Genomic DNA, 19,346 nt, shown 5'->3' with positions numbered 1-19,346 from the left:
CTACAACCTCTACCACCGACATATGATCATACAAATTAGGAGCAGGAGTAGGCCACTCGGCCCCTCGAGTCAGCTCAACCACTCAATACAATCATGACTGATCTGACAGTAACTTCAGGCCCACATTTCTGCCTACCCCCGATAACCTGCCACCCGCTTATTAATCAAGAATCTATCTACCTCTGCCTTAAAAATATTCAAAGGCTCTGCTTCCAGAGAGTTCCAAAGATGCGCAGCTCTCAGAGAAAAAAATTCTCCTCATCTCTGTCTTAAATGAGCGACCCCTTACTTTTAAACAGTGACCCCTAATTGTAGATTCTTCCACAAGAGGGAACATCCTCTCCACATCCACCCTGTCAAGATCCCACAGGACCTTAAAGGTTTCAACTAAGTCGCCTCTCACTCTTTTAAACTCCATCAGATACAAGCCTAACCTGTCCAGCCTTTCCGCCCATTCTGGCTCTTAGTCTAGTGAATATTCTCTGAACTGCGTCTAACATATTTACTTATTTCTATAAATAAGGTGACCAATACTGTACACAGTACTTCAGATGTGATCTCACCAATGTCCTGTAGTTAAGAAATATAATATATGGCTTGAATAGCAGCCTCAGCCTCGAGGCTTTATCAAGATTTTCAAATGTTCTGCAATATTAACTAACTGAAAAAAGAGATGCTATTTCAGGCCTGAGCAAGCCTCCCTACTATTGTAATCAACTTCCCTCACAATAAAAGATAATTTTCTATTATCTTTCCTAATTACCTGCTGTACCTGCACACTAACCTTTTGTGATTCATGCACTAGGACACCCAGATCCCTCTGCATCTCAGAGCTCTGCAATATCTCACCATTTAGATAACATGCAAAATGAACAATTTCACATTTTCCCACGTAACGCTCCATTTGCCAGATCTTTGCCCACTCACTTAACCTATCTATGTCCCTCTGTAGCCTCCTTACATCCTCTTCACAATTTACTTTCCCACCTATCATTGCGTGATCAGCAAATTTAGCAACCATCCCTTCAGTCCCTTCATCCAAGCCATTTATATAAATTGTAAAAAGTTGAGGACCCAGCACAGATCCCTGTGGCACACCACTCATTACATCCTGCCAAGCAGAAAATGACCCATTTATGCCAACACTCTGCTTCCTGTTAGCCAGTCAATCTTATATGTACGCCAATATGTTACCCCCTACATCATGAGCTTTTATTTTCTTCAATAATCTTTGACATAGCTCTTCAGGACAAGGGCAGCAGACACATGGGACCACCATCACCTGCAAGTTCCCCTCCAAGTCCCTCACCATCCTGACTTGGAAATAGATCGCCGTTCTTCACTGTCGCTGGGTCAAAATCCTGGAACTCCCTCCGTAACAGCACTGTGGGTGTACCTACACCACACGGACTTGCAGTGGTTCAAGAAGGCAGCACACCACCACGTTCTCACCATCGTAATCCACCTTGGACTACAGAGATATGGCTGCAGGGTGACCAGGGATGGGAACTGAACATCCAGGGGTATTCAGTATTTTGGAAGGACAGACAAAAAGGAAAAGGCAGTGGAGTTGCATTACTGGTTAAAGAGGAAATTAACGCAATAGTGAGGAAAGATATTAGCTCCAACGATGTGGAATCTGTATGAGTAGAGCTGAGAAACACTAAGGGGCAAAAAACTTTAGGGGGGTTGTATAGAGACCCCCAAACTGTAGTGGTGATGTTGGGAATAGCATTAAACAGGAAATTAGAGATGCATGCAATAAAGGAACATCATAATCTGCATATAGATGGGCAAATCAAATTAGTAACAATACTGTAGAGGAGGAATTCCTGGCGTGTATACAGGGTAGTTTTCTGGACCAGTACATTGAGGAACCAACGAGAGAACAGGCCATCCTCGACTGGGTACTATGTAATGAGAAAGGAATAATTGGCAATCTAGTTGTGCGAGGCCCCTTGGGGATGAGCGACCATAATATGATAGAATTCTTCATCAAGATGGAGAGTGACGTAGTTGATTCTGAGGCTAGGATCCTGAGCCTTAATAAAAGAAACTACGATGGTATGAGATGCGAGTTGGCAATGATGGGTTGGGAAACGTTACTTAAATGGATGATGGTGGATGGGCAATGGCAAACATTCAAAGAGCACATGGGTGAACTGCAACAATCGTTTATTCCTGTCTGGCGCAAAAGTAAAACAGGAAAGGTGGCCAAACCATGGCTTACAAGGGAAATTAGCGATAGTATTAGATCCAAGGAAGAGGCACACAAATTGGCCAGAAAAAACAACGGACCTGAGGACTGGGAGCAGTTTAGAATTCAGCAAAGGAGGACCAAGGGATCGATTAAGAAGGGGAAAATAGAGTACAGGAGTAAGCTTGCGGAGAACATAAAAATTGACTGCAAAAGTTTCTATAGGTATGTGAAGAGAAAAAGATTGGTGAAGACAAATGTAGGTTCCTTACAGTCAGAAACAGGGGAATTTATAATGGGGAACAAAGAAATGCTGACCAACTAAATACATACTTTGGTTCTGTCTTCACAAAGGAGGACACGAATAACATACCAGAAACGGGGAACACAGGGTTTAGTGAGAGGGAGGAACTAAAAGAAACCAGTATTAGTAGGTAAATGGTGTTGGGGAAATTGATGGGGTTGAAGGCCGATAAACCCCAGGGCCTGATAATCTACATCCCAGAGTACTTAAGGAAGTGGCCCTACAAGTAGTGGATGCAGTGATGGTCATCTTCCGAGATTCTATAGACTCTGGAACAGTTCCTACAGATTGGAGGGTAGCTAATGTAACCCCACTATTTAAAAAGGGAGGCAGAGAGAAAACAGGGAATTATAGTCAGCCTGACATTGGTAGTGGGGAAAATTCTACAGTCCAATATAGAAGATTTAATAGCTGCGCACGTGGAAAACAGTGGCAGAATCGGACAGAGTCAGCATGGATTTATGAAAGGGAAATCATGCTTGACAAATCCACTGAAATTTTTCGAGGATGTAACTAGTAGAGTTGATGAGGGGGAGCCAATGGACGTGGTTTATTTGGGCTTTCAGAAGGCTTTCGACAAAGTCCCACATAAGAGATTGGCATGTAAAATTAAAGCGCATGGGATTGGGCTGGTGTGTTGAGATGGATAGAAAATTGGTTGGCAGACAGGAAACAAAGAGTAGAAATAAACGGGTTTTTTTCCGAATGGCAGGCAGTGACTAGTGGAGAACCGCAGGGATCGGTGCTGGGACCCCAGCTATTTAATATATATTAATGATTTAAATGAGGGAACTAAATGTAATATCCCCAAATTTGCAGATGACACAAAGCTGGGTGGGAGGGTGAGAAGTGAGGAGGATGCAGAGATGCTTCAGTGTGATTTGGACAAGCTGAGTGAGTGGGCAAATGCATGACAGATGCAGTATAATGTGGATAAATGTGAAGTTATCCACCTTGGTAGCAAAAACAGAAAGGCAGATTATCTGAAACAAAAACAGAATTATCTGGAAAAACTCAGCAGGTCTGGCAGCATCGGCGGAGAAGAAATATCTGAATGGCTATAAACTGAAAGAGGGGAATGTACAATGAGACCTGGGTGTCCTTGTACACCGGTCGCTGAAGGTAAGCATGCAGATGCAGCAGGTGGTAAAGAAGACAAATGGTATGTTGGCCTTCATAGCGAGAGGATTCGAGTACAGGAACAGGGATGTCCTGCTGCAATTGTACAGGGCCTTGGTGAGACCACACCTGGAATACTGTGTGCAATTTTGGTCTCCTTATCTGAGGAGGGATGTTCTTGCTATAGAGGGAGGGCAGCGAAGGTTTACCCAACTGATTCCTGGGATGGCAGGACTGACATATGAAGAAAGATTAAGTCGGTGAGGGTTATATTCGCTGGAGTTCAGAAGGATGAAGGGATATCTCATCAAAACCTATAAAATTCTAACAGGACTAGACAGGGTAGTTGCAGGAAGGACGTTCCCGATGGTGGGGGCGTCCAGAGTCGGGGGTCATAGTCTGAGGATACAGGATGGACCGTTTGGAACTGAGATGAGGAGAAATTTCTTCACCCAGAGAGTGGTGAGCCTGTGGAATTCGCCACCACAGAAAGTAGATGAAGCCAAAACATTGTATGTTTTCAAGGAGTTAGATATAGCTCTTGGGGCGAAAGGGATCAAAGGATATGGGGAGAAAGCGCGAGCAAGCTATTGAGTTGGATGATCAGCCATGATCATAATGAATGGCGAAGCAGGCGCGAAGGGCCGAATGGCCTACTCCTGCTCCTAGTTTCTATGTTTTCTCAAGGGCAATTATGGATGGACAACAAATGCTGGCCCAGCCAGCGAAGTCCACATCCCATGAACAAATTTAAAAAAAGGAGAGGCAGGGAGTGGTCGGGAGAGAAAGCCTGAGGCAGTGAAGGGTTGGGAGGGACAGGGAGGGGTTGGGAGCGAAAGCCTAGGGCAGGGAGGGAGAGAGAGGCAGAGGGTTTTGTTTTGTGCTGACAGCAGTCATGATGGGCTGTGAAAGCCTCCTTCATGCCTCAGTGGGTAGCCCTGTCCCACCTCACAGACAGAATAGTTGCAGCTTCAAGTGTTACTCCAGCCTCTAGGGCAACACTCCCCAGTGAGGGAGTGCTGCAACATCAGAGATGCTGTCTTTTGGGTGAGACATTAAGTCGGCCATCTGAGGCACTGTACAAATTTAAGTCTTTCTGTGTAGTAAATTTCTATTGACAGGGATGAGCGATTCCAATGACATGGAGAGTCTGGAGAAGCTGGACTTGTTCTGCTTCTAGCACAGAAAGCAAGAGGAGATCTGAAGAGTTTCGACAGAGTCGATAACCAGAGCAGGAGAGTCGATAACCAGAGGGTCACAGGTTGAAGGTGATCAGCAAAAGAACCAGAAGCAACATGATGACAAACTGTTTTCACACAGCGAGTGGTTAGAATTTGGAACATGCTACCTGATGCGGATATGATTAGATTCAGGAGTACCTTACAAAGTGGAATTGCAGAAATACTCAAAGGAGAAACAATTGTGGGAACATGGGGAAAGGGCGGGGAATATGGGGACAGAGCAGGGGAGTAAGACATACTGGATTGCTCTTCAGAAGAGCCAGCACAGAATCGATGAGCAGAATTGCCTCTTTCTGTGATGTACTATTCAATGCTTCTTGTATATGTGTCCCAGGCAAGCTGGCTTCACTGGAACTGGCACTGCAGACAAACAAAACTAACTGAGCAAGCACCAGGCTGCTTTCCAATACATCAGCTGAATCTCAAGGTGGAGCCTGCCAGCCCCAGGGAACCATCAGGAGCGTGATTTCTAAATGGATAGGGACAAGGTTGGAGTGGTTAACCACCCCTTTGCAGTCACCTGGAAGGTTCCCGGTTACATTAGGCCTGTTTGGTCTCATCGCTGTGGGAAAGGCAGAAGCCTGAATGGATAGGGTCGAATAGTGAAGGGCACAAGGTTGAATGGTAGTAGCTTGGCTGAGCGCCCTGGCAAAGGAGGGCAGGTTAGAGATTGGGTGACTAGGTTGTGATGACAGCAGCGTCAGGGCACCTTTTAAAACTAGTTGAAGATAGAGTCATTACAGTAGAGGATACCATTCAGCCCATCTAGTCCGTGCTGGCTCTCTCGATAGTGGATGCATTGGTTGTAATCTTCCAAAATTCCAAGGTTCTGGAAGGGTCCCAGCAGATTGGAAAATCACTAACGCAACACCTCTATTCAAGAAAGGAGGGAGACAGAGAGCAGGAAACTATAGGCCAGTTAGCTTTAGATCTGTCATTGGGAAAATGCTAGAATCCATTATTAAGGAGGTAGCAGCAGCACCTTTAGAAAATCATAATACAAACTGGCAGAGTCAACATGGTTTTGTGAGAGGGAAATTGTGTTTGATTAATTGATTAGAGCCCTTTGAGGAAGTAACAAGCAAGGCGGATAAAGGGGAACCTGTGGATGTGGCGGACTTGGATTTCCAAAGGCATTTGACAATATGCCGCATCAAAGGTTACTATGCAAAATAAGAACTCTTGGTCCCGGGGTAACATATTAGCATGGATTGGTCAGCTAACAGGAAGCAGAGAGTAGGGATAAATGAGTCATTATCAGGTCGGCAAGCTTACTGGTGGACTGACACAGGGACCAGTGCTGAGGCCTCAAATATTTACAATCTATATCAATGACTTGGATGAAGGGACCAAATGTATGGTGGCTAAATTTATTGATGACACAAAGGTGGGTAGTAAAGTACATTGTCAAGAGGACATGAAAAGTCTACAAAGGAGCATAAGAGCAGGAGTAGGCCATTCGGCCCCTCGAGCCTGCTCTGCCATCCAATAAGATCATGGATGATCTGGTTGTGGTCTCAACTCCCCATTTTCCTGTCCTGCCCCGCCATAACCCTCAACTCCCTTAGAAACCATAGAACCATAGAAAAGTTACAGCACAGAAGGAGGCCATTTGGCCCATCTTGTCCATGCCAGCCCAAGGACACCCAGGTGCCCTTTCTAATCCCACCTTCCTGCACCCGGCCCATTGCCCTGCAGTTGACAGCACTTTAGGTGCAGATCCAGGTACCTTTTTAAAAGAAGTTAGAGTTTCTGCCTCTACCACCAACTTGGGCAGCGAATTCCAGACACCCACTACCCTCGGCATAAAAAAGTTCCTCATGTCCCCCCTACACCTTCTGCCACTTATCTTGAATCTATGTCCCGTGGTTCTAGAATTCTCCATCAAGGGAAACAATTTTATCCTGAACACTATCTATTCCCCTCATAATTTTGTATACCTCAATCAAGTCACCTCTCAGCTTTCCTTGTTCTAAGGAAAATAACCCCAACCTATCCAATCTCTCCTTGTAGCTACACTTTTCTAACCCTGGCAACATTCTTGTAAACCTCTTCTGCACTCTCTCCAGAGCTATTACATCCATCCTGTAACGTGGTGACCAGAACTGCACACAATATTCCAACTGTGGTCTCACCAGTGTTTTATACAATTCCAACATTATATCCTTACTTTTATATTCTATACCTCTGCCAATGGAGAGCATTCCATATGCCTTCTTTACAATGTTGTCTACTTGAATTGCTGCCTTCAGGGACCTGTGTACTTGTACGCCAAGATCTCTCACTTCATCTACCCCTTTTAGAATATTCCCATTTATTTTGTAATTCCAGTAACTCTTTGACTTCCCTAAATGTATGATCTCACACTTCTCTATGTTAAAATCCATCTGCCACTTTACCGCCCACTCCACCAACCCATCTATATTGTTTTGGAAATTATGACTATCCTATACACTGTCCACTACTCGGCCAATCTTTGTGTCATCTGCAAATTTCCCAATCTTGCCCCCCACATTCATATCCAAATCGTTAATCTATAACACAAAGAGCAAGGGTCCCAACACCGAGCCCTGTGGAACACCACTTGAGACAGCTTTCCATTCGCAAGGGCATCCATCGACCATTACCCTTTGTTTCCTGTTACAAAGCCAACCTTTTATCCAGTTTGCCACATTACCCTGAATCCCATGGGCTTTTACTTTCCTGACCAATCTGCAATGTGGGACCTTGTCAAATGCCTTGCTAAAATCCATGTACACAACATCCACTGTTATAGCAATAATGTCATAATTCCATTTGTCAATTTGTGCCTGCAGTTCACCAATCTTATTAATGACACTCTGTGCATTCACATACATGCACATTAACCCTGATTTAGGCCTTTTTACTTTCCCTTTTATTCTGGCCCCATTGAATGACTTATTGTTGCTGACTCTAATTCTATCAAACTCTCCAAGTACTTTATCTACCTCGATGCAACTCTCTGATGTATCTTTGTTATCAGTTGATTCCTCACTACTTCCCACTGCCAGTTTTTCTCCTCTGCACTGAGATTCCCCCCCAGGTTCCCATCCCCCGGCCAATCTAGTTTAAACCCACCCAACAGCACTAAGCAAACCTCCCCGTGAGGGCATTAGTTGTCATGGTTTTGTTGGCCATGGGGTCAGTTATTGATGCGCAATACAAGGTTTAACAGATTTTTCAGAGTGTACAAGCTATGCAGTTTCAAAAACAGCAATCTATTGCTGGCCACCCACAAAATTGTCATTTCATCTTAACAATACCCAAATGTGCTTCATTGGCAAGATGCAATACACATTTCTAAAGGGCTTTTGGGGTAAATACTGTGCACTGTACGTCAAGATCTCTCACTTCATCTACCCCTCTTGGTATATTCCCATTTAATGTGTAATCCCTGTAACTGTTTGACCTCCCTAAATGTATGACCTGACATTTTTCTATGTTAAAATCCATCTGCCACTTGACCGCCCACTCCACCAACCCATCTATATCGTTGTGCAATGCAGTTGTTATCAAATAATGAGAGTTCATTATATACTCTGTAGTACAGGAGCACTTCTTCCTCTATTTCACAAGGCCACTCAGTTTTTAGGTACTGCCTTACATTCTGCAATATGCTGTCTGTCACCAATTCTGTCTTCAACGCTTCTTGTGTAACAAGATTCCTGGTCACATGTGAAATCATCACGACCTTCATTGTCACAAGTTGCTTCGCTATCACTAATGCCGTCTGCAGTAGTAGCACGGCTGAACATGTCAACTGCTAACTTGCATGAACCTGCCAGATACTCAGCCTCAAATCTGAACTGATGAATATGATCTGACCATCTGTTGATGCGTAGAGATTGATCCTGATGTTGCAAACAATTAGTCAGTTTTTGGTGATCGGGCAAAAATCTCTCTAACTCAGCCTTGAATAAATTCAATGACCCGGCCTCCACTGCTCTCTGGGAAAGAGAATTCCACAGACTAACAACACTCAGAGAAAAAAAATTCTCCTCATCTCGGTCTTAAAAGGCAGACTTCTTACTGGATTTAGACAGGCTTAGTCAGTGGGAAAAAAATTGGCAGATGGAGTATGATGTGGGAAAATGTGAATTTGTCCACTTTGGCAGGAAGAGTAGAAAAGCGGAATATTATTTAAACGGAGAGGGACAGCAGAATGCTGAGGTACAGAGGGATCTGGGTGTCCTGACACATGAATCACAAAAAGTTAGTGTGCAGCTACAGCAAGTGATAAGGGAGAGACAAGTGGAATGGAATATAAAAGTACAGAAGCATTGCTACAGTTGAACAGGGCCTTTGTGAGATCTGGAGTACTATATACAGTTTTGGTCTCCTTACCTGAGAAAGGGTATAACTGTATTAGAGGTAGCTCAGAGAAAGTTCACTCGACTGATTCCCAGGGTGAAGTGGTTGTCTGATGGAGAAAGATTGAGCAGGTTGGGCCTATACACATTGGAATTATAAAAAATGAGAGGTGATCTTATTGAAACATAATCCTGTAAGATCCTGAGGGCACTTGACAGGGTGGATGCTGAGAGATTATTTCCCCTTGTGGGGGAGTCTAGGACTCAGGGACACAGTTTAAAAATGAGAAATCTCCCATTTACAAAGGTTCATGTCATAATTTCTAGGCTAAATGGCCTCCCTCATTTATAATAAAGTTGGTACAGAATTGAACAGAGATATAAATGGTGGGTCATAGATTCCATCCATTTACCTCATCCTGAGTATCCCAGAAAAACAAGGATGTGTCATCAAAATACTCAAATAAAATGGACTTATGTTGACATAGAGTGGGATTTGGGTGGAAAACTGTCAACAAGGTGCCACACAAAAGGTTAACACACAAGATAAGGGCTCTTTGGGTTGAAGGTGATGTATTAGCATGGATAGAGAATTGGTTAATGGCCAGGGAGCAGAGAGGGGGCATGAACGAGACATTTTCTAGTTGGCAGGTTATGACTAGTGGAGTGCCGCAGGGTCAGTGCTGGGGCCTCAGCTATTTACCACCTATAATAGTGACTTCGGTGAAGGGACAGAGAGTAATGTATACAAGTTTGCTGACGATACAAAGCTAGGCGAGACTGCAAGCTGTGAGAAGGATATAAAGAGGTTGCAAAGCGATATAGTTAGGTTAGGAGAGCAGGCAACCGTTTCCATTGTCAGTAATTTACTCGTGCCCACAGGCACACTACAGCTCAAAGAATCCTGTCCTGGTGCAAATTATATCAGAAGGGTTGAATCCATACTTCCAGATTAGATATTAAACTAGGACTCATCAGGTGGACTAGGTGCTATATGGAAGCAGAACAAGTGACTCCTCACCTATGTACTGGCCAATATTTATCCCTCAACTAACATCACTAAACCAGCTGATCTGGTCATTGTCACATTGTGGGAGCTTGCTGTGCACAAATTGGCTGCCACATTTCCTGCATCACAACAGTAACTGCACGGCAAAAAAATACTTAATTGGCTGTGAAGCACTTTGGGATGTCCTCAGATCATGAAGGATGCTACATTAATGCAGTCATTCTATCTAACACTCGCCAAGTGGCGATTGCTTCTCACAAACTACCGAGCAGAGCCCAAAACGTTTGCATTATATACTTCTTTGAAAGCCCAGAAACAACACAACAAATGCTCTTCAATGTCACTGGGTCAGTATCCTGGAGTTCCTGACCCAAACACCATCAACCACACTGACTGCAGAGAAAATCCTGGGCCACCATCAGTTTGCCAGGGCAACTGCAGACAGGTATAACCAATCACCCGCTTCCCAGGACACAGAAAACACATCAATAAAAGCAAAATACTGCAGATGCTGAAAATCTGAAATAAAAACAGCAAGTGCTGGAAAAACTCAGCAGGTCTGGCAGCATCTGCGGAGAGAGAAACAAGAGTTTCGAGTCCAATATGACTCTTCTTCAGAGCCCATATTTTATTCCATAGAAAACACTTGTCTTTTTACAATGAACAAAGAACTGTAATCTCCCACAAACAAAGACTTCACGCAGGTCAGCCCAAACTAGCACATGAAGGAACACCACAAGTGCACAAAATGGAACAATGAAATGCATAGGTCAACGGCTCCTACCACCAAGCTATGGTACTCCAAACTGGTGAGGGGAATTTAAATCAGCGAATGTTACCCAAATTCGCTTGTCAGAAGAGTTCCAAATATCACTCTTATCAAAACCAGGGCTCAAATGCACTGGCACAATCCTCTCATCCCTACTACCTTAAACAAACAATTTAATACTGTACTGTAGGTAAAGTTACTGAACCCAATACCAAACCCTGAGTCAAACAGCAGCTCCGAGTAACCTGAGGAGGTCCCTTTAAGATACAAGGGTTAAGCACGGTTTGACGCAGGAGGTAGCTGTTGTGAGACTCAAGTGTCTCAAACACTGATCCAGTGCTTTTATACTGAGAGGAGAACCATTGAGCATCAGCTGTGGCTTACTAGGTCGCCCTCTCACCTCCGGGTCATCCCACTCCAGAGGCTGTAGAGCAACATCCAGGCCCACAATTCCAGTGCAGTACCGAAAGGTGCTGCACTCTCAGAGGTGCCATCTTTCAAATGAGACATTAACCGAGTCCCCTTCTGTCCTCGCAGATGATCGTGAAAGATCTCAGGGCACAACGAGAAGACAGCCAGGGGAGTTCTCCCTGCTGGCCTGGCCAATATTTATCCCTCAACCAAGATCACTGAAACACAGAAGATCTGGGTCATTATCACATTGCTATTTGTGTGAGTTGGTGTTGGTTCCTCTACCCCACTTCGATTCTTATTTTCCAAGTGACATATGACCTTCTTATTCCCAAGATATCATTTCTACAGCCTGATATGCAAAGTCAGTTCATATAGTTTCTCGCCTCGCGCATCCTTTGATCTTTGCTAAACAAGCAGTGTAGTATTTGAGAATAATAGCTGTTTCATTTTTGGGAGTTTTATGGGAAAAGAGTCAATGAATGGAGGGTAACAGATGCAAGCCGATTGTTTGGAGTTACTCCACCATCAGAGGGTCTTCTTCTTGGACAATACAAGGATGTATTCAATGAATGGCATGGCACTACGAAGTTCTGAGGAACAAAGGGACCTTGGCGTGTGTGTCCATAGATCTCTGAAGGTGGAGAGTCATGTTAGCGGGGTGGTGAAAAAGGCATATGGGACACTTGCCTTTATCAATCGAGGCATAGATTACAAACATAGGGAGGTCATGTTGGAGTTGTATAGAACCTTGGTGAGGCCACAGCTGGAGTACTGTGTGCAGTTCTGGTCGCCACATTATAGGAAGGACGTGATTGTACTGGAGGGGGTGCAGAGGAGATTTACCAGGATGTTGCCTGGGATGAAACATTTAAGTTATGAAGAGAAGTTGGATAGACTTGGGTTGTTTTTGCTGGAACAGAGAGGACTGAGGGGCGACCTGATCGAGGTGTACAAGACTATGAGGGGCATGGACAGGTTGGAGGAGGAGCAGCTGTTCCCCTTAGTTGAAGGGTCAGTCACGAGGGGACATAAGTTCAAGGTGAGGGGCAAGAGGTTTAGGGGGGATGTGAGGAAAAATATTTTTACCCAGAGGGTGGTGACGGTCTGGAATGCACTGCCTGGGAGGGTGGTGGAGACGGGTTGCCTCACATCCTTTAAAAAGTACCTGGATGAGCACTCAGCACGTCATAACATTCAAGGCTATGGGCCAAGTGCTGGTAAATGGGATTAGGTAGGTAGGTCAGGCGTTTCTCACGTGTCGGTGCAGACTCGATGGGCTGAAGGGCCTCTTCTGCACTGTAATTCTGTGACACTCAAGGTATTCTGTCTAACTGAGCCTTCAAAATCTATTTTGATTGCCAGTTCTGATTAACTGTTATTCTAATTTTTTTTGTTAAAATGTTTTTTTGTTTGGCGTAAACTTACTTCTAAATAAACTTGATTCATAGCCTTAGCCAGAGTTATGTGCCACATTATTATGGTAATTGCAGCTGATTTCAAGATCAGGAACATACATATATAACCTGTATCATTTTTGCATGCCCCAATGAAACAAGTGTCTATTGTTCACTTTTTGGGCTACAATTCCAGTTATTTTGTGTGAACTGTTGTGTTTCAGCTCATGGGGAGGGAGAGCTTCCAAGTGGAAGTGGACTGTTTCACCGGGCATGGGTCAACGGCATTGGAATGGTAACAGTTGCTATTGGCTTGCGCTGGCCTCAAATTGCTGATACCAACAGATTCTGGTGTAGTGACTTAGAACCATAGAATAGTTACAGCACAGAAGGAGGCCATTCGGCCCATCTTATCCATGCCAGCCCAAGGACACCCAGGTGCCCTTTCCAATCCCACCTTCCTGCACCCGGCCCATTGCCCTGCAGCTGACAGCACTTTAGGTGCAGATCCAGGTCCTTTTTAAAAGAGTTTAAAGTTTCTGCCTCTACCACCAACTTGGGCAGCGAATTCCAAACATCCACTACCCTCAGCGTAAAACAGTTCTTCCTCATGTCCCCCCTACATATTCTGCCACTTATCTTGAATCTATGTCCCCTGGTTCTACAATTCTCCATCAAGGGAAAGAATTTTATCCTGAACATTCTATCTATTCCCCTCATAATTTTGTACACCTCAATCAAGTCACCTCTCAGCCTTCTTTGTTCTAAGGAAAATAACCCCAACCTATCCAATCTCTCCTCGTAGCTATACTTTTCTAACCCTGGTAACATTCTTGTAAACCTCCTCTGCATTCTCTCCAGAGCTATTATGTCCTTCCTGTAATGTGGTGACCAGAACTGCACACAATACTCCAGTTGTAGCCTCACCAGTGTTTTATACAATTCCAACATTATATCCTTACTTTTATATTCTATACCTCTGCCAATGAAGGAGAGCTTTGGGGTTATTCAGCAATAGCACTCAGAACAAGTCTACACAAAAATGAGGCCCAAGAAATTCAAACAGAACAAACTGGCAAGTAGGAACTGCAAGCATAAGTAGAACTGGGTCACACAGGCTTCAGGGGATTGCGTGCCTACGCTCGCAAGCTACAGGCAGTTCAGACACCCAGTGTTGTTTACTGAAACGCATTAAGAAGGAAATGCAAGAGATGCTAAACTTAAAAGGAATGTGCTTGTTCCCAAAGCAAATAAGGCTGCATGACTGCCATGTGTTTGTGTGGGAAAAATCAGAGGGGCGTTAATGCCTGCCCATTCAGTTCTGGGCACCACACCTCAGGACAGATATGTTGGTTTTGGAAGAGGTGCAGTCCAGATTCACCAGAATGACACCAGGGATAAAAGGGTTAAATTATGAGCACAGTTTGCATCATCTAGGCTTGAAATCTTTCTGTATCCACCCTGTGAAGCTGGAGAAGTACTAGTGCCAGGTGGAATAAGGAAATGAAACAACAGAAAATGAAAAGACAAAAAGGTGTCACAAGGAAAGAACAGCAGCTGATCAGAGTCACTGCCAAAGTCTGTCAGTATTCACAGTCACACTTATATAAAGCTCTGGGTTAGACCCCAGTCTGGAGAGCTGGGTTCAGTTCTGGGCATTGCACCTCAGGAAGGAATACTGGCCTTGGAGGGGGTGCAGTGCAGATTCACCAGAATGACACCAGGACTGAAAAGTTAAATTACAAGGACAGGTTACACAGACTAGGCTTGTAACCTCTTGAGTATAGAAGGTTAAGGGATGATCAAATCGAGGGGGTTTAAGATGATTAAAGGATTTGACAGGGCCGTTAGAGAGAAACTATTTCCTCTGGTGGGGGCTGAACCTTAAAATTCGAGCCAGGCCGTTCAGGAGCGATGTCAGGAAGCACTTCCTCACACAAAGGGAAGGGGAAATCTGGAACATTCTCCACCCCCCCCACCCCGCCCTCAAAAAACTGCTAAGGCTGGGGTTGAATGGAAAATTTCAAAACTGAAGTTGATAGATTTTTGTTGGGTAAGGGGATTAAGGGTTACGGAACCAAGGCGCGTAGATGCAGTTCAGATACAGGTCAGAGTCATGATCTAAATTGAATGGCGGAACAGGTCCATGGGGCTGAATGGCCTGCTCCTTTTCCTATCCTTCTCTGTGTCTGTCCCCACATCTCGGGTGAGGTACCCAAGGGTACCAGTACCCGCGGAACCGTACACCATCAAAAGTCTGTCACAGTTAGCAGAGGTGAGAGAAAAGAAATGCATATCTATACCTCATTCTGCACGTTACAGCCAGACTCGTCCTATCTTAACCTGATCTAGGGTAACTAACACAGCACAATTCATGTGGCAATCATGGCAGATCTCATGCCTGGATAAGAATGATCCACTCACTGTCCTATCATGGCATTTTAATGGTATTAATCAGGAGTCAGAGCCGTGACAGTTTCTCCCCTTCCATATTCAGGGGGGTGGGCCGTGGGGGGTGCTAATAACTCCTGATCATGCAGCAAAGTTAAGCACTGTACAATGGTTTGCACAGCTTGGGAAGCATTACACTGGCCAGGTCCCTCAATAATTTAATGCCTTTAATGACCCCGATTCTCCACCTCCTCTTCCCTCCCCCACCCACACACAAAGAGCTCCCACCACGTTCTGAACTCACCTCATTGCCATGCAACTGAAGGAATTCAATTTCCTGTTCAGTGAATGTTGTCATGGAGATGGACTTCACTCGGTGTGGGGGATTGAGGCCTCTCCTGCAAACAGGGGGGGAAAAAAAAGCCCCTTTTAAGAAATGTGTTATGTAAGCAGCTCGCAGAACAACAGACCACAAAGGCTGTTTCCAACAGTTTGGTAAAATCTCCTTCAACAACATTTTATAACCCACATAGTCCCCTTGCTTATTTGCAAAGCATTCATCAGGCACTGGAATATATTGCTCTGAATGTGTACACACTCTTTTACAGCACCGAAGGGGGCCATTCAGCCCACTGTGCCTTTGCTGGCCCTTTCAAAGAGCTATCCATCGAGGCCCATACTGTCGCCTTTCCTCCTCATTATTAACGTTTCCTATTTCAAATTGCCGCACTTCAGTTTTTAAATGATGTCCTGCATTCTGCTTCCACCTCTCTTTCTGGCTGGGTATCCCAGATCCAAACAAACCTCTGCATTAAAGATGAATAATATCCCTCAGCCCCCAAACCAGAGTCAGGGCCTTCAGCGGACAGGATGAGTAGGAGCGTAAACTGCTGTTAATTTGGGTAGTGTCTTCAGAAGTACTTTGCAGACGAGGACAGGACCCTCTTCGTGTCCAGTCTTGGCCTGGATTTTTCAGTGTGGGTGACGTAGCCACATTGGGTCAATGGTTTCACTTTTCACCTCCGGGTCAGAAGGTCGTGGAGTCAAACTTCAGATCAGAAACTTGAGCGCAAGAATCTTGGCTCACACTCTCAGTTCCAGTGCTGAGGGAATGCTGTCGGGGGTTGGGGGCACCAGGGTAGGGGTCGTCATGGGCCTCTACTCCCCCAACACTTTAAACAACTAAATGATCTTTTTTTTTAACTCATTCACAGGATGTGGGCTTCGCTGGCTGGGCCCAGCATTTATTGCCCATCGCTAGTTGCCCTTGAGAAGGTGGCGGTGAGCTGCCTCCTTGAGCCGCTGTTACTATCACGTTGCTGTTCGTGGGAAATTGCAAACAGAAGTTTGGCTTCCATGAGTGCTTCACAGCAGCGTTATCAAACTAATTTTGGCACACAGCCGCAGAGAGGTATCGGAACAGGTGACCAAAAGCTTGCTCACGGAGGTACATTCTCGGGAACAAGTGAAAGGACAGCAGGCGAGGGTGGGGATGGGGACGGGGGCGAGGTACACAGAAGGAATTCCAGGGCTTAGGGCCCAGCCAGCTGCCATCAATGGTGGAGCAATGGAAATTGAGGATGACCGAGAAGCCGGAATTGGAGCAGCACAGATTAAGTAGAGCTCCAGGTTAATTGCCGGTCCACGCTCAAACGTCTGGCCTTTTTTGGCTGAGAGATTTTAGCTTTCCAAGGAGATGGGGGTTAGGGGAATTGAAGAGATAAAACTGAATAAAACAGCCCGTGCTCTCCGCCCGAGTCCCCAGAGACCCGCTCCAGCTTTCAGTGGAAAATGTAGGAAATGTGGTGACTAATTTGCACACAGCAAGCTCCCACAAACAGCAATGTGATCATGACCAGGATCATTTGGTTGCTCAAGGCTTTGGAGGAGGAGGAATAAATGTTGGCCAACACGCTTAATGCTTCACATAAACCCTGCTCTCCTTCAAAATAGTGGGAGCTTTTACATCCACCTGAGAGGGCAGGCGGGGGTTTCAGTTTTACATCTTATCCTAAAGACAGCCCCTTGTCAGTGCAGCACTCCCTCAGGACTGCGCAGGGCGTGTCAGCTGAGATTTTGTTGCTCTGGAGCAGGATTTCGAACCCACAACCTCCTAGACCAGGGGCTGAGCTTGCATCAGTGGCTGGCTGGAAGGGCAGGATGCTGGTGGCCAAAACATAAACTGCTTTTGCCTAATCTATCAGGCAGCAATGCAACACCAAAGACAGCTTAAGGGAAGTGGAAAAAAACAATAATAGTGAATAAATTCCAAGAACCAATCCATCGACCTTCTGGTCTTTCCAAAGCAGCAAATCGATGACTAACTAATTCCTCATTCGCCCAGCATAGTTGAGTGTCCTGGGGTACAGTGTACAGGTGACTGATGCAATGTTAGTGTCCAAGGATTAAAAATCAGGTCCCTCCCATGAGGCACTGTACATTCCCTTCCACTTTTGAGTTACTCCACACAGTACCTGGAAACCCACAGCCACGGCTGCTGAAGACAGTGTGTGTGGCTCAGGGACAGGTGAAGATTCGACTTCCCAAGACTGAGCTGGGTCAACTACGATTGGCCTTGGTGTCCGTGGGTTAAGGAGGAGAGAAGGATAAGTCCAGATTCCCCCAGCTCCTGGTTGTTAGTTATCTGCACAATGGGTGAGGACAGACTAGGAGGCTCTGTCACAGATTTATGTACATATAAACTTCCACGTGTACACTTATGACACTGACACACACACACACACACACACACACACACACAACACACACAACACACACACACACACACACCTGCCTTTAACATATGTACCAGGGTACTTCACAGGAAATCAAACAAGCTTTGACACTGAACCAGACAGGGAGAGGTTAACGACACAGCCAAAGGGGTAGATCTTAAAGGAGGAGAGAGAGGCGGAGAGGTTTAGGGAGCAAATTCCACAACTCAGGGCCCTAGGCAGCTGAAGGCACAGCCACCAATGGTGAAAATTGGGGATGCTGAAGAGGCCAGGCTCGGAGCAGTGCAGAGTTATCTCAAGGGATTGTAGGGACTGGGAGGAGATTACAGAGAGAGGGAGGGTCACGGGAGAGATTTGAACATAAGGATGAGAATCTAAAATTGTGCAAGGCCAGACTGGGAGCCAATGTAGGTCAACAGCATGGAGATTGATGGGTGAACAGGGATTACAGTGAGTTAGGAGATGGGTACAGAAGGGCACTCAGTACCTCTGGGGCTGCATCCCAGGATGGAAAGATGGTCTCCAGGGGAGAATATTACAAGTAATACCGAAAAACCAGATTGGTTGGTCAGGTAAAATGGTATTTTCTCTGTTTTCCAAGAATTCTTAAGGTATGGTTAAATACATTGAAAAATAAATGCCTACAGCTAAATAACACAAAGCCACTGACACAGACACAAAATGGGTTAAAGTGTGTTAACCACAGAGATATAACCAAGGACTCCAAGTAAATGCTAGAAACTCGCCAGACAGACGTTCCTGTCACCTGATCTTGCAACAAGATAGATATCCAGGACGTACCACCTGATATTGTTAACAGCTCCTAGCTTCCGAAAGTCAGGCAATTAAAAATAAATGGTCTATGGCATGAGTCATATTGTGGACTAAATAAATTAGCTCTCAAGATAACAGCGCATCACAGGCTAGCACTGAATGTATTAATAGATTCAGCTGCACCAGATATTAGTCCCATCGCCACTGTGTCAGTTTGAGTCAGGAGAGCTTTGAATCCTGCTTCCAATTTGGCTACGAGGTCTGTTGCAGTAGAGAGTGCCACCATGCTGGAGATAGTGCTCATCAGACAAATTGGAAGCAAAGGAAACCTGTCCTGTTGCCACTGGCCAACATTTCACCCTCAAACAGCAGCCCGGGTGCCTCACTGATTGTGGGATCTTGCTGTGCACAAATGGGCTGTGTCTTCCTCTATGTAACATCAGCGACTGGGCTTCAAAGGACTTAATAGGAACAGGAAGAGGCCATTTGGCCCCTTGAGCCAGTTCCGGCAGTCCGAGAGATTGTGGCTAACCTGTGACCTCATTCCATAAGACATGAGAGCAGAAATTAGGCCATTCAGCCCATCGAGTCTGCTCCGCCATTCAATCATGGCTGATAAGTTTCTCAACCCCATTCTCCCCGTAACCTTTGATCCCCTTACCAATCAA

General features: G+C 45.2%; 1 protein-coding gene across 3 annotated transcripts in view; it reads right to left on the bottom strand.

Moving 5' to 3' along the window:
* The window catches only part of LOC121274142 (arf-GAP domain and FG repeat-containing protein 1-like), a 109,743-nt gene that overhangs the window by 78,066 nt on the left and 12,331 nt on the right, over nt 1-19,346 (bottom strand). For all 3 annotated transcript variants that reach the window (XM_041181317.1, XM_041181316.1, XM_041181318.1), the window contains exon 2: nt 15,474-15,567. In XM_041181317.1, coding sequence (XP_041037251.1) covers nt 15,474-15,567 — 94 coding nt within the window. The remainder of the gene's footprint in view (nt 1-15,473; nt 15,568-19,346) is intronic.

This window comes from Carcharodon carcharias (genome assembly GCF_017639515.1).
Source record: "Carcharodon carcharias isolate sCarCar2 chromosome 33 unlocalized genomic scaffold, sCarCar2.pri SUPER_33_unloc_1, whole genome shotgun sequence".
Lineage (NCBI taxonomy): Eukaryota > Metazoa > Chordata > Chondrichthyes > Lamniformes > Lamnidae > Carcharodon > Carcharodon carcharias.
The sequence above is the reverse complement of the archived record's forward strand: the minus strand, read 5'-3'. Positions and strand labels throughout refer to the sequence as shown.